Genomic DNA, 13452 nt, shown 5'->3' on the forward strand with positions numbered 1-13452 from the left:
CACCAACCCATGGGGGCTGTCACAGATGGGCTGACCCCCACTCCCCTCCCCTCCAACCCTTGAAACAGCGGAGGGACATCCCTATGGCTGAGAAACCTCCATATCCCAGCTCCTACAGCTTATGGGGCGAGCACACAGGCTGTAGGAGATGGGGGTCCCGGCCCCATAGCAGAGTCTCCGTGCCCATCCCAATAGAGGAGCAAACACCAACAGCTCAGGGTATCCCCACAGCAGGCAGCCCTATACCGAGCCCTATAGCGGGGTGCCCCCCCATAGCACTCCCCCCACACCCAGCCCCTCCGCCCGGGGGTCCCGGCCCTCCCCTCCCGCCCCGTCCCGCCCGGTCGGGCCCTCCCCGGGGGAGGGCGCTCGGGGGCCGCGGTCCCTCCGCCTCGTTCCGCCATGTTTCCCGGCCGTTCTCCCTGCTTACCGCCCGCCTGAACCTCCCGGCGGCCGCCCCCGGCCCGGCCCGGCTCGGCCCGGCCCGGCCCGGCGGCCGCCCGTCTGTTCCGGTGAGTGCGGCCTGTTCCGCCCCAACCTCCGTGTAGGCCTCAAAGCCTCGGCCTCGATTTTTACGGCTCGCCGGGAGCGGGCGCCCCACTGCGGCTTGTGGGTGGGGAGCTCCGGGAGGGCCCAGCGCCGCGTTCAGCCCCGGGCCCGGCGGGGTGTTGGGGGTCAGGGTGTGCTCCTATCGCCCTGCTGGGCCTCCCCACGGCCGGACCCACACGGCTGGAGGCCCCATAGCGTCCGAAAGAAGGGGGGGCTCCGGGTGATGCGGCGTTGTGCTGGTGTTGTGATGTGGTTTGGGGGTTTCTCTTTCAGGTGGGGTCTCAGCTCAGAGTCGGACTGTTAACACACGGACGGGTAGGCTGCTTCATTGGGCTGCTCTGAGTACACAAGGCACGGACAGAAGGCTCCGTTGGTGGTGAGTGGGACATAAGGATGGTGTTAGCGAGCTGCCCTGCATGGTGCTGCCTCCAGGCTGCTCCCTGCTGAGCGATGGAGCAGCCAGAGGGGATGAAGTCAGTTCTCCCCTCGGGTGCGGTGTTTTTTAGGGGGTGGCTATAAGCCAGCACTGTGCCCTTAAAGCCAGCTGGATCCTTGGCTGTATCCAAAACAATATGGGAGGGAGGGGATGTGTCCTGCGCTGTGAGATCTCAGCTGGAGCGCTGCATCCAGATGTGGAGTGAGCAGTACAGGAGAGACATGGAGCTGTTGGGGTGCGATCAAAGGAAGGATACAGAAATGATGTGAAGGATGGAATGGCTCCATGTGAGGATGGGCTGAGAGCTGGGGCTGTGCAGCCTGCAGAAGAAAAGGCTCCAGGGAGAGCTGAGAGTGGCCCTTCAGTACCTATAGGGGCTGTAAGAAACAAGGGGACGCACTCATTAGCAGGGTCTGTGTGATAGGACAAGAGGAAATGGCTTCAAACTAAAAGAGAGGAGTCTTAGACTTGATATAAGGAAGTACTTTACAGTATGGGTGGGGGGGGACTGGCTGACCAGGGGGACCCCAAGGTCAGGAGTCAGGGCTCTGAGCACTGATGGAGATGTGAGTGTCCCTGTTCAGTGCAGGGAGTGGGGCCAGATAGCCAGAGCTGCTCACCCCTATCAGAGCTGGTCAGGGCCACATTGCTCACACAGAGGGAGCTGCTGATTCTCTCTACTTCCTGAGGAAACATGAGCGAAGGGAGAAGGGGGAAATTCTCACTGCAGACTCTTGTTGTGCAGCTGGAAGGGCTCATCCTGCTGCTTTGCTCCTTGTGTCCGGTGCCAACCCACAGTGCTGGTCAGTGCTGCCCTAGAGGCAGGGTCTTGTTTGCAGAATGGATCAGCTGGGGATGGTGTTGAATGTTGTTGTTCCAGAGCTCCCTTCACAGCTGGAGCGAAGCCTTATTCTGACTTCCAGCCTAAATATAGCAGCGTCTGGTTCCCCTCATCCACCAGCACGTGTCAGGGAACACTGAAATGTGTCAGAATCGAGAGTTCCCTTTGAATCTCTTGCATCAGCCTCTGGAAACTGAAGAAATTCAAGCTATCTTGTAATGAGAACAGCACGGCCGGGTGCAGACGGTCACTAATTAACCCGAATGCTGGCAGTTTGACCTGCATTTGTTGCTTCAGTGTTTGCAGGAGTCATCAGTCCTGCTGCGATGGCACTTCTTGTTACGTTTAGAGTCTTACGTGAGCCTCACCTCCAGTGAGCACAGCAAGCTCTGTTGGCTTTCCAGGTTTTATGGCAGCCAGGTTGTGGATCCCATCACTGCTTAGGGCTTTATCTGGGAGGACTCAGGTTGCTTTGGGTGCAGGATCTGGACTGGGGATGCTTTGTGGTCCATCCTGCAGTGCACAGTAATGGAGTTCTCTGACTGTAACAGCTGTGTTGTTCTTATTTCCCTTTGTAGTTTGGCACCTTGGAGGAGAAAGGATGGCTCAGGAGACGAACCAGACCCAGGTGCCTCTGCTGTGTACCACTGGCTGCGGGTTCTATGGCAGCCCACGCACCAACGGGATGTGCTCCGTTTGCTATAAGGAATTCCTACAGAGGCAACAGAGCAGCGACCGGATCAGCCCTCCAGGTAGAGGATTTTTGTCCAGGATATCAGTGTGAAATGGGCACCTCTGGCTGGGTCAGAGCATGGTGCTGCCATCCCTTCAGGTAATCTTTGTTCCCTATGAGAGGGTCCATTGTTTTCCTCCCATTGGCAGCTGTTTGTGAAGCAGCTTCCAGTGAACTACAGAACATCACCTGCTCTAACAGCAGCACAAACTTGTAGCTGTAACCTCCTCCCTGAGCTAGAAATCATGTCACATCCTTCCAAAGAAACCAGTTCTTGGGGAAGACTTTGGACTTGAGATTGCACAGCTTTCTCTGTAGGCTTGACAAGCAAAATCAATGAGATAAAAAAGCTTGTTTTGTAATGGACACAGCATCATTGAGTGCTCCTTCCATCCTAACGCTTCTCAGGCTTCACCATGATTGTGCTCTTGTCTCTTAGCAGCCAGCAGTCCCAGCAGCAGCCCTGTGGCATCAGACTCCATTGCGGGGCAGCGAGCAGAGGAGGACTCCACACCTGAGGATGCAAAAGCCAGGTGAGGGCATGGACTGTGGGTGTACCTGCAGCTGTGCTGCAAACCAGCCCTGGGACACGAGGGACAGGCTTTCATCCTTTGCATGGCCAAGAGGATCTGTAAAACAGGCTGGGTCAGACACAGTTTACTGCGATCCTGGTTTAACTGGAAGATTGAGGTGTCCCTGATGATAATGAGTGATCGAGAGGCAAGCACCAGAGGTTGGTGGTAAACTAAAACCTTGTAGGAAACTGGTTCTCTTACAGCTGGTGCACCTGCTCTGTCCATAGTCTCAGTTGCTCCATTTTGACTTCAGCTGTAAGTGGAAGCATCTGGTGCTGATCTGGTTTGGAAGCTGCAAGAGGGATCTCAGTCGTGGCTGACAGAGAGGAGCACACTGCTTATCTCTCCCATCACTTTGCAGTCATGACTCATAACTGTTCCCCTGGTCCTGGACTTGTTTGGATGGGCTGTTGGCTTTGGGATGTAATTGGGTAGAAAAGGAAACTGAGATCATCACACATTCATTTTGTTGGTGTCTATAAAGAACTTTGATCCCAGCTCTGGAGGGGTCCAGGCCTGAACTCCATCCGACTATAATGAAACTAACGAGGGGCTGAAGATCTCTGCCATGTAACTGTACCTCATAGAGCAATGTTTCTGTTTGCTCTCTGCTTTGTTTGTCTGTCACGCCTGCTCACAGTGCTCAGACTCCTGTGACCCACCAGATGACAGCTATGAGCATATCCAGAGATGAAGGCAGCAGTGAGACAGAAGGGCTCGCCAAGACAGAAGAGGCCACCCCAGCATCTTCCTCATCAGGTAGACTGGTTGGTTTGGCTTTTGCACGTGACGAGATGACACCCATCTAACGAGCTGGTTTGAGCAGCAAGCACAGTATGAAAGAGACTTGAAAGAGCCTCTCTTCTGTTAGTAGGACGACAGGAGGTTCAGGGCTGGATCCACAAGGCCAGGTTTCAGCACGCTGCAGGTGTGCATCATCCAGCAGCTGCAGCTCTCCCTCCTGTTGTCTCCAGCCCACTGAGGTGCTGTAGGAAATCAGTGACCTTCAGCAGTCTGGCTTTCAGAGCTCAGTTTTCCTTTCGGTAGATTAGAGGCAGCGATGAGTATCAGTGCAAAGCATTCTGAGACCTACATATGAGGAACGCTTACATAAGAGTCAACGAGAACAATTACTGCTACTTGCAAGGGGTTAATTTATTATTATTGCTTTTAATTCCAGGCTCAGATGTTTACATCAACTAAGCTGACTACCCCTGTGCATTCTTAACCTATGGCAAGCATTGGATAATTCTACTTAGCATTAGTTTTCCTCAGCAGGAGGGAGCCGTACCTTATGGGTGCCTTAGCTAAACTTTAGTGTCTTGTTGGTGTTTCTGAGCTGGGGAATTGACATGGGGAGACAATTCTGAGTTTGGGGGCTGATGCCTTCAGATTCATCAAACAGCTGCAGGAGTAAAATGATGTGTCTATTAGTTTGTCAAGGTAACAGAGCTCCGGTCTTTGGTTCAGGTACCCTCCCTGAAACATCGCAGAGCGCAGCTGAGGACAAAACATCTCCAGAGAAACCAAAACAGAAGAAGAATCGCTGCTTCACGTGCCGGAAGAAGATAGGGCTGACTGGTGAGAGCCTGACACAGATGGCCTCGTGCTGCCCTGCTTGAGTACAGGGGGTTGGCGTGGCTCAGTTATGGAAAGGGAGGATTATTTTCCAGTAGGAATCCGCTTGCAGAAGATTCCTGTGAATTCAGGATAAAATGGGTTTTCTCCGATAGGTGTGAGGGCTCACAGCAGCGTGCTTGTGGTCTTCACAGCCTTTGATTGCTATAGAATAGTGTGGTTCATTGCCACTGCACTGTATCCATCCCTTCCCTTCTCCGTGCCTCAGTTCCCCAGCATGCTGTGTTGACAGCAGTGCCATCTCTGAGCACAGAGACTCCGTTATGAACTTTAAAGACCTAAATAACTTGAAAGTGATGCTGATGGGGTGAAGGAAGGTTCTCTTTGCTGGCTCACTGCGCTCAGTCTGCAGCCTGGGTTAGGAATCTGGCTGCAGACCTCACTGCTCCGAGCTCTTCCTGCATTAGTGGAGTTTGGTGCTGTAGCAGAGAGGGCTCTGCTGCCATCCTATTGCTGGATGGGGACTACCACGGCTTTGTCTCTGCTCTCCTTCCCCATAGGCTTCGACTGTCGCTGTGGGAATCTGTTCTGTGCCATTCACCGATACTCAGACATGCACGCCTGCCCCTACGACTACAAGGCAGAAGCTGCTGAGAAGATCCGGAAGGAGAACCCCGTCGTTATAGCTGAGAAGATCCAGAAGCTGTGAACGGGGCCGAGCAGCTCGAACTCCAGCCTGGCAGCCTGGTGCTCCTCCCCGTCCTCCCAGCCTTCCCCCCTCCTCCCAGCCCCGTCAGTGGATATGGGGATCCAGCAGCACACGCAAACCAGCACCCAGACCGGGATACTCCTTGCACCTCCTTGACAGAAGCATGGTGTTCCTCCTCTCCCTTCAACCCTTCAGGGCTCAGCAGATCCATTTCAGTCCAGCTTTCACGAGGACACGGGCCCGATTCTGCCTCACCCGCTGCAGCACTGAGACCACAGCATTCCTGCTCCCCATCCAACCCACCCCTTCGTCCCACGGCTCCAGGTCCTGCAGACTGCCTGGGACTCACGGCTGGAGCTCCGAGCTGCCTCCAGACTCCCCTCCCTCCACCCCACTCCCCTCCTTCCCACAATGGCTGCAGAGCTGAGGGGTCCCAGCAGCGATCCCAGCCCTGCTCCCCAACAGCTGTTTGGTCTCAGATGCAGCAAAGAGGATTCTGTAGTTTGAAAGCTCCCAACCCCCACACCCCCCTTTTTTCCCCCACCCTTTGAGAAGCTGTTGTTGAAGCAACTGCATCGTTAAGCTGCAGAGTATGGCACAGTAAAGTTATTTTGTGGCTTGCAGTGACACAGGTCAGGGCCTGGAAGCAAATAGTGCTGTGGGGTGGGAGGAGAAGCACAAGGGGGGCCATTGGTGGGGGGAGCAAAGTGTGAATGGAGGCTATTCACCTGGGGAAGGGAGGATATATGGGGGGCTTTGGGGGACATGAGAGCAAACATTGAGGCTCTGGGGAAGGGAACTGAAGCAATGGGGTGGAAGGAGGGTTGGCATTGCTGCATTATGCTGAAGCCCCATTGCATCAAAGATTGCAATGCAGAGGAACCCCACGGTGGAAATGTGGAGCTATGCAGGAGTTATAGGGAGAGAACCTTCCCCATTGATTGGCAGCCTGAGCTCCACGCTGCAGGAAGGCAACCATGCAGCGCTGGGAAGGTGCCAGCACTGCGGGGGGGGAGCGCTCAGTGCAGTGCAATGCAATGCAGTGCAATGCAATGCAATGCAGCTCAATGCAATGCAATGCTACGCAATGCTGTTGTCACTTCCGTCACTTCCCGGCGCGCCGGCGGTGGGCGGAGTTTGGGGGGGGGCCGCCATGCAGCTCCAGCGCCGCCCCCGCCTCGGCGGCCCGCAGCGACCGGGAGTCCCGTAACAGCAACCAGCAGGGAGGGGGGGGCGGCGAGAGACCCCGGGATGTGCAGGTATAGGGGGGTGTGGGGATGGGGGGGTCTGAGGGAGATGGGGGGGGTCGGGGGGTCCGCTGTGTGCGCTGAAGTGGGGGGATGTGGGGTGGAGGGGGGGCCCGTCTGTGCATGGTGTGGGGCTGGGGGGGCTCTGTGTGCTATGGGGGTCCCGGTGCCCCCCTGCCCCATAGGTCTGGCTCAGCCTGAGGCTCGTATAGGGCTGTAGAGGGGCAATAGGGAGCGGGGACTGGGCCTGAAGGAGGGGGGGATGTACCCCCACCCCCCACTGTGATGTCTGTGCGACCCTCTGTAGGGTGAGGGTGGCTGTCAGTGTGTACACCCAGCAGGCACTGCACCCAACACCCCCACCTATATCCCCTATATCCCCCCTTATATCCCCTATATCCCCCCTTATATCCCCTATATCCCCTCTTATATCCCCTATATCCCCATCCCCCCCCCTTGGCCATGCGGTGACACAGGTGAGGGCACCATACAGGCGTGTGCAAGCACAGCCGTGTGTTCATCGCCTGCCTCTGCTGCGTGGACACACGCCTGCCCATGTCACACACACGCGTGGCCCCGCAGCTGTGAGCACAGGGAGACCCCCAGCATGAGGGGGGTGGGCAGGGGTCGGGGCTGCATCCCCTTGTGTGCCCCCCATCCTCCTCATTCCCAGCCCTTTGGAGGCAGCTGTGTTGAGCCCCGCGGGGTGTGGGCTGCTCTGACATTCCTCAGCCTGGAGCCTGTGCCCAAACTTGCAGAAAATAGTCGCTTTTTTTTTTCTCTTTTCCCCTCCCTTCCCCTTTCCCCCCCTTTTCTTACATTAGGAGCTCTGTGCTCCAGCTGCACACGCGTGCTTTGGGGCCCTCGCCAGCATCATGTGTGTGTGTGTGTGTATTTGGGGGGGGGGATGAGGGGCAGAGCTGTATGTGCAGCTGTTTGTGCTCCCAATCCCGCTGTGCTCACCTCACTGTGCTCTGCAGGGTCCTGTGCGTGGGCTGGGTTGCTTGGGAGGTGTTGGAGGATGGGTTTGATGCAGGGGGGGCTCAACAGGAACGTGGGGGTGTCCAAAGCATTGGCACGGTGTAACCCTCGGCTTGTTGATGTGATCTGTGTCCTCCTGCTCCTTGCAGGCTGCCTGCAGGCACACGGATGGCGGCCGCCCCGACCCTTGAGGGACTGCAGGCTGCCCCACACATCTGGCTGCCGTGGTAAGGAAGGGGCGTCCCAGCATTGCTTTGGATCCTGCCTTGCTCCCAGCACGGCTTCCATCATGAACGGGCTGTCCATCAGCCAGCTGTGCTGGCTGTTCTGCTGCCCGCCATGCCCCAGCCGCATCGCTGCCAAGCTGGCCTTCCTGCCCCCGGAGCCCACCTACGCCGTGGTCCCTGAGCCGGAGCCCATCGGCAGCACCAGCACCGGGTCCCTCCGAGGCGGCGCTGCGGGGCGGTGGAAGCTTCATTTGAAGGATCGGGCTGATTTCCAGTATTCCCAACGGGAGCTGGACAACATTGAGGTGTTTGTCACTAAGAGCAGCCGAGGGAACCGCATCGGTTGCATGTACGTCCGCTGCGTGCCAGGAGCCAGGTGAGTGCTGGGCCTGGGGCTCCTGCTGGATGCCACCTCCCTGCCCGGCCCGACCCGGCGCCGTGCTGCGGGGTGGGTGAGCTCAGCTCTAGGAACCTGTTTGGCTTGTGGTTGCAATCGGGAATGGGACTGAACAGGTTGAAGGAGGGAGTCGGGGTGCAGCTGCAGGCTACAGGGACCTCAGTGTCCCCTCCTGGCTGAGGCTGTCCTCGACGTGCCCTTCTGATGTCACACTGATGATGTCGTGCTCTGGTTGCAAAGCTTCTGTAGAGCCCAAACAAACCTCTGACCCTACAGAGACCACGGGGATGGTCTGCAGCCCCCAGCCCTGGGGCAAGCTGTGTTGGTGTGGCTCTCTCACTTAGTGGGCATGTTTAGAAGAACAATAGGATCAGAAGGCAGAAGGGATCAGGGTCCAGCTTGTCACAGACCACCCCATAGGTCTGTAAGGGAGGAAGAGTTCAATTTGGTGCATAGATTGTTCTCACTGTGACAGCGCTGTCCCTGCTGCCTCCATGAGGCCCAGATGTGAGTGGGGCAGAGCTAAGTTTGGGCTTTGCAAAGCCTGCGTGCTCTGCCTGGCCCCACGCAATGTGCCAGGTGTACCTGGGACATGCAGGCTGCTGGCAGGGCTGTCTGCTCCCATCCTGTCCTGCTGTGCATCTCCAGGGAGAGGAAACAGCCACGGGATTGCTCTGCCTGCACATCCGCTGCTGGCCCCGCTCCCCATCTGCCTGCGGAAGTGGTGGATGACACACAGGCCCAGGAAGGTCCCATCTCCATCCTGCTGCTGCCTTCCTGCCGGGGAGTCACTCCATCCCCACTTTGGGGTGGTCCATCACCACACAAGGAGCTGAATCAGAGGCGTCTCCCCCCATAGTGAGGGGCTGGGGGAGGAGTGGGCTGCACTGCCTCCCCCAGCTGAGCTCCCACGCGCCTGTTCTTCGTGTTAATTTGGATGATGAACGTTGTTTTTCCCCTTATGGTGGAAATTTCTTGTGCCTTGTCACTCCCACAATTCGCTTCTCTCTCTCCCAAGGTCTGGTGTGTTGCCAGACTCAGGAGAGGGGAAAAAAAAAAGGAAAGATCTGCTGTCAGAATTATTACTTAAAATCCCCATCGGGCGAACGGCCCCAAATCCTCAGCTTTTTAAACCAAAAATAGACTCAAAAAGTCCAACAGTGCATCGTGCCTCTGGGCTGCTGGTAGTGAGCCCCACTGGTGAGGGATGTCAGGGCATCTCCAGGGCTGGGATCATCTCGAGGCCGTTCCCATGTCCCTTTACGTGCTGTGGTTTCAGCCCTTATTAACTCCATGCTCTCATGCTGCAGGTACACGGTGCTCTTCTCCCACGGTAATGCTGTGGACCTGGGCCAGATGTGCAGCTTCTACATTGGCCTTGGTTCCCGCATCAACTGCAACGTCTTCTCTTACGACTACTCTGGCTACGGCGCCAGCACGGGGAAACCCTCAGAGAGGAACCTCTACTCCGACATCGACGCGGCGTGGCAGGCACTGCGGACACGGTGAGCAGGGCAGGGGGGGCTGAGGACCCCCCTGTTGGGTGTGGGAGTGCTGTGTGTGGGGCTGGGGGGGCTGTGCACGCTTGGCTGCAGGAAGAACCCGTCAGGACGGTGCTCTGGAAAACAGGAAACGTCCTTGAGAGGGGCCTGGGCTGCTGGTAACAGGAAGGAGGGATGGAAAGCTGTTGGGGGGGGGGGCTGGATGCACCCTGAGCTCTGTCACAGGGCTGTGGTGCTCCCCACTACTGGCACACACTGGGTTCCATCTCACCTCCTTACCCCCTATGGGCACTTCTGGCTCACACAGGAGCTGTGTGCTGCCCTGCAGGGCTGTGCGTCCCCCCACCCCTCATAGCCCTGCTCCCACTGGGGCTGAGTGAGCCCTGACACCCCACGGCTCCTCCAGCAGCTCCCAGTGGACTGGAGCTCCAGTGGGGACGGCCCCTCTGTCTCCTAGACGTGTATTCCCTGAGGTCAGTTGTCTGGGAAAACAATGTGCAACTCTTAATTAGTGCTAATTACTACAGTGTTAACAGGCAGCTGGGGGAGCAAAGCAGCCCCATTTCCACCCTGCAGCATGCTGTGAGCAGTGCAGGGTGACGCCTGGGCTGCAGCTCCTGGTGATGACAATGTTCCTGATGCTTCTCCTCCCCCAGGTACGGGATCAGCCCGGAGAATATCATTTTGTATGGACAGAGCATTGGCACGGTACCCACCGTTGACCTGGCGTCCCGCTATGAGTGCGCTGCCATCGTGCTCCACTCCCCGCTCACCTCCGGCATGAGAGTCGCCTTCCCCGAGACCAAGAAGACCTACTGGTTCGATGCCTTCCCCAAGTGAGTGCCTGAGAAAGGAATGGGGACAGTGCTGAGTGCCAGCCCTGCCTGTGCAGAGGTTATGGGGAAAGTCAGGGACCTGTGATTGCCTTAAGTTGCCCACCAGGACCCTCCCACCAGCCACGTCCCTGCCCCCCTCGGTTCCACCTGGAGGTCCCTGTGAGGTCTCTCCCATCAGGGCTTTTTTTCCCCATACCCTGAGGAAGGCAGGCTGGTGTCTGCAGGCAGGAGTGAAGCGAGCTCTTGCTTTGCCTCCCCCCTGCAGCCCAGCCAGTGGGGCCTCAGGGATGGTCCCTGAGCTGCACAGTGTGTCCAGGAGCTGCCAGCCCACGCAGTGCATCCCGATGGCCTCACTCGGCCTTTGTGTCCTGGGCCCTGGGGGTTGGGATGGGAAGGGCCGTGCTTGCCAGGCATGGTTGATCCCAACACAGGATCGTGCTGTCCGGGGGCGGTTTCCCTCGGCCCTGCCTGGGTCCCTTGGGGCTGTTGTCATTGCTCTCTGGTCCTCATCTGTTGCTCTGGCAGCGATCTCAGTGCTGGCAGAAGCTCCACGTCCCCGTTCTCTGCTGTGATCAAAGAGCATTTCCTGCTTCCTTTCCCTGGGGGGCTGTGTTTTAGGGGGCAGGAGGGGTGGGGCTGCCTCCATCCCCGCACTTACCCCCCTTTTGTCATCTCTCCCTTTCCACCTTCTTGGCAGCATTGAGAAGATCTCCAAAATCACCTCTCCCGTCCTCATCATCCACGGTACTGAGGATGAAGTCATCGACTTCTCCCACGGCCTGGCTCTGTTTGAACGCTGTCCTAAAGCCGTGGAGCCGCTGTGGGTGGATGGAGCTGGGCACAATGACATTGAACTCTACAGCCAGTACCTCGAACGCCTTCGGAAATTCATCTCCCAGGAGCTGGCCAGCCAATGCAACTAGCTGCAGGAGGATGGGGCAGGCTGGGGGTTGTCGTGTTTGTCCAGTGCTCCCAGTGCTCCCAGTCGCTGCTGCTGGAGGCACGTTGGGTTTCTGCATCACCCGGTGCTGCTGGCATCTCAGCTGGGCAGGCAGGATTGGGCAGCTTGCTCCAAGCAGAGCAGAGTCCCTCCTGATGGTGAATCTTCATCTTCGGACACATCCTCGTCCCATCTCCTGAAACAACAAACTGTTGAATTCCTCCCGGCTGCTCTGCTGCTCCCACTATAGCAATAAGGCGAGTTGGGCTGGGAGCAGCCGTGGGGTGAGCCTGTCCCCCGTGTCACTGCGTGGCAAAGGAGGGCACAGCTCCTTCTGTGCTGGTGTTGCAGGAGATGCCCAGTGCTGCTCCCTGCATGGGGCAGAGCTGTGACCCCGAGGGGAGGTTGGGGATGCGTGGAGGAGGTGCCCCCCTGCTCTGCCTTCATGGAGCACTGCCTGTGTTCAGGTCTCTCTGTGACACTCCTTCCTTCCCTCTCCGTCCCCTCAGAGTGGGGTGAGGAAACCAGGCACCAAATAAAGAGCTGAGGTTTAGAATTTTACCCGTCTTGCCCTTCTGCTGTGTGCCTGCTGGGCCCTGAACTCATCCCCAGCTCCAGCAGGTGGAGAAAGGAGCACATGGGCCCCGGAACAGCCCTGAAATCATCTTGCACCAACCTGTGGGGCAGCGAATCCTCATGTGGGGCTCCCAACCATTTCACTGCCCCCCCTTCTCCCCACTGTGGGGCTGCAGCCTCATGTGAGGAACGATAATCTCCTTATGCTGCACTCGGTGGGGCCTCACGCTCAGAGCACTGTCATGTGCCTTTTGGTTAGGGCTCAGATGGGGCCATGGGGGTCCCCACTCCCCTCAAACCCCTCTTTCCCCCCTAGAACCCCTGTGCCACCCCCAGGTGCCGGGTGGTTGTTAAGCTATGGGTTCACACGTGTGCTGGAAGCACTGCAGTCACCCAGCCCTGCTCCCCTCTGCCCTCACCCCAAGGAGCAGGGCTGGAGCAGCGCCCTAATCCCAACACAGAGGCGTTGTTGTGTGCACCGGGTGTATTTTTATCCTCTTAGCTCTGCCTGTGGAGCTGTGAGTGCTTTGGAGCAGCCCCACATCACCAGCAGGACATCTCAGGGTTCTGGGGGGACCTCAGGGCAAATTGTGGCTGTGTTGGTGGTGTCTGGAGTTAAAAAAAGGGCAAAAAAGGCAAAGTTCAGCCCAGCCCCTAAAGTCCAGAGCCAGATGGGAGGTGTGGGCTGTGCTCCTTTAGGGGGTGTCCCATCAGTGGGGCTGTGGGTTTGGGCCCATTGCTGCTTGTGATGGGAGGAGGGAGGTGTGGGGTCCCCACAGTGCAGGAGCCAGACCCACCTCAGGGGTCCTGGGTGCAGCATCCCCATAAATGGGGCAATAGGACACATCCCCAAGTGTGGGGGGATGCAGCCCAGGCTGGACATGGGGAGCCTGGGGGTCTCAGCCAAGAGGGGTTTAAGTCTTTGGGGCATAAAGGAGCCTTTTGATGGCCAGAGCCTGTGTGCTGTGGTCATGGGACCCCGCTCACAGGCCGAGCTCAGTCATGGGATCCAGGAAACTGAATTAAAGCGTCTTAAGGAGCTTTTTTTCCAAGCTCTGCTCTGGTTTTTTTTCACGTGCTTGTCATATGAACAAAGATGGTATAAAAGGATGGAGGGGACGGAGCCCGTAGTGCTCAGGTTGGGAGTGGGGAGGGGGTCAGAGAAGGGAGAGCAGGGCGAGGGGCTCAACACAGCGTTGGATGGGATGGAGGGAAGGGGAACGAAGAGGATGAGGATGCTCTGCAACAGCACCTGGCTCGGCCCCACCAGGTGAGTGAGGCAGCAATGGGGCTGGAAGGGACGGCTGCACCCAGAGAGCAGCCCT

At 57.6% G+C, this 13452-nt stretch overlaps 2 protein-coding genes across 5 annotated transcripts; both read left to right on the forward strand.

The window, feature by feature from the left end:
- Positions 1–392: 392 nt before the first annotated feature.
- LOC107325623 (AN1-type zinc finger protein 5-like) lies at positions 393–6053 on the forward strand. Of its 4 annotated transcripts, none has more exons than XM_015886690.2 (7): positions 393–512; positions 823–925; positions 2405–2578; positions 3002–3092; positions 3775–3893; positions 4569–4715; positions 5273–6053. In XM_015886690.2, exons 3-7 carry the CDS (start codon positions 2428–2430, stop codon positions 5419–5421), a joined length of 657 nt encoding a protein of 218 aa, XP_015742176.1. In that variant the 5' UTR covers positions 393–512; positions 823–925; positions 2405–2427; the 3' UTR covers positions 5422–6053. The 4 variants fall into 4 exon arrangements, with proteins under 4 accessions (XP_015742176.1, XP_015742175.1, XP_015742177.1 ...); XM_015886689.2 differs by having other exon boundaries at positions 394–512; positions 2999–3092; XM_015886691.2 differs by having other exon boundaries at positions 397–512; positions 2999–3092; positions 4605–4715.
- Positions 6054–6523: 470 nt separating this feature from the next.
- Positions 6524–12112, forward strand: ABHD17A (abhydrolase domain containing 17A, depalmitoylase). The gene is made up of 5 exons (XM_015886688.2): positions 6524–6680; positions 7799–8252; positions 9584–9778; positions 10432–10611; positions 11309–12112. Exons 2-5 carry the CDS (start codon positions 7939–7941, stop codon positions 11532–11534), a joined length of 915 nt encoding a protein of 304 aa, XP_015742174.1. The 5' UTR covers positions 6524–6680; positions 7799–7938; the 3' UTR covers positions 11535–12112.
- Positions 12113–13452: the final 1340 nt, after the last annotated feature.

Source organism: Coturnix japonica, chromosome 28 (assembly GCF_001577835.2).
Source record: "Coturnix japonica isolate 7356 chromosome 28, Coturnix japonica 2.1, whole genome shotgun sequence".
Classification (NCBI taxonomy): domain Eukaryota; kingdom Metazoa; phylum Chordata; class Aves; order Galliformes; family Phasianidae; genus Coturnix; species Coturnix japonica.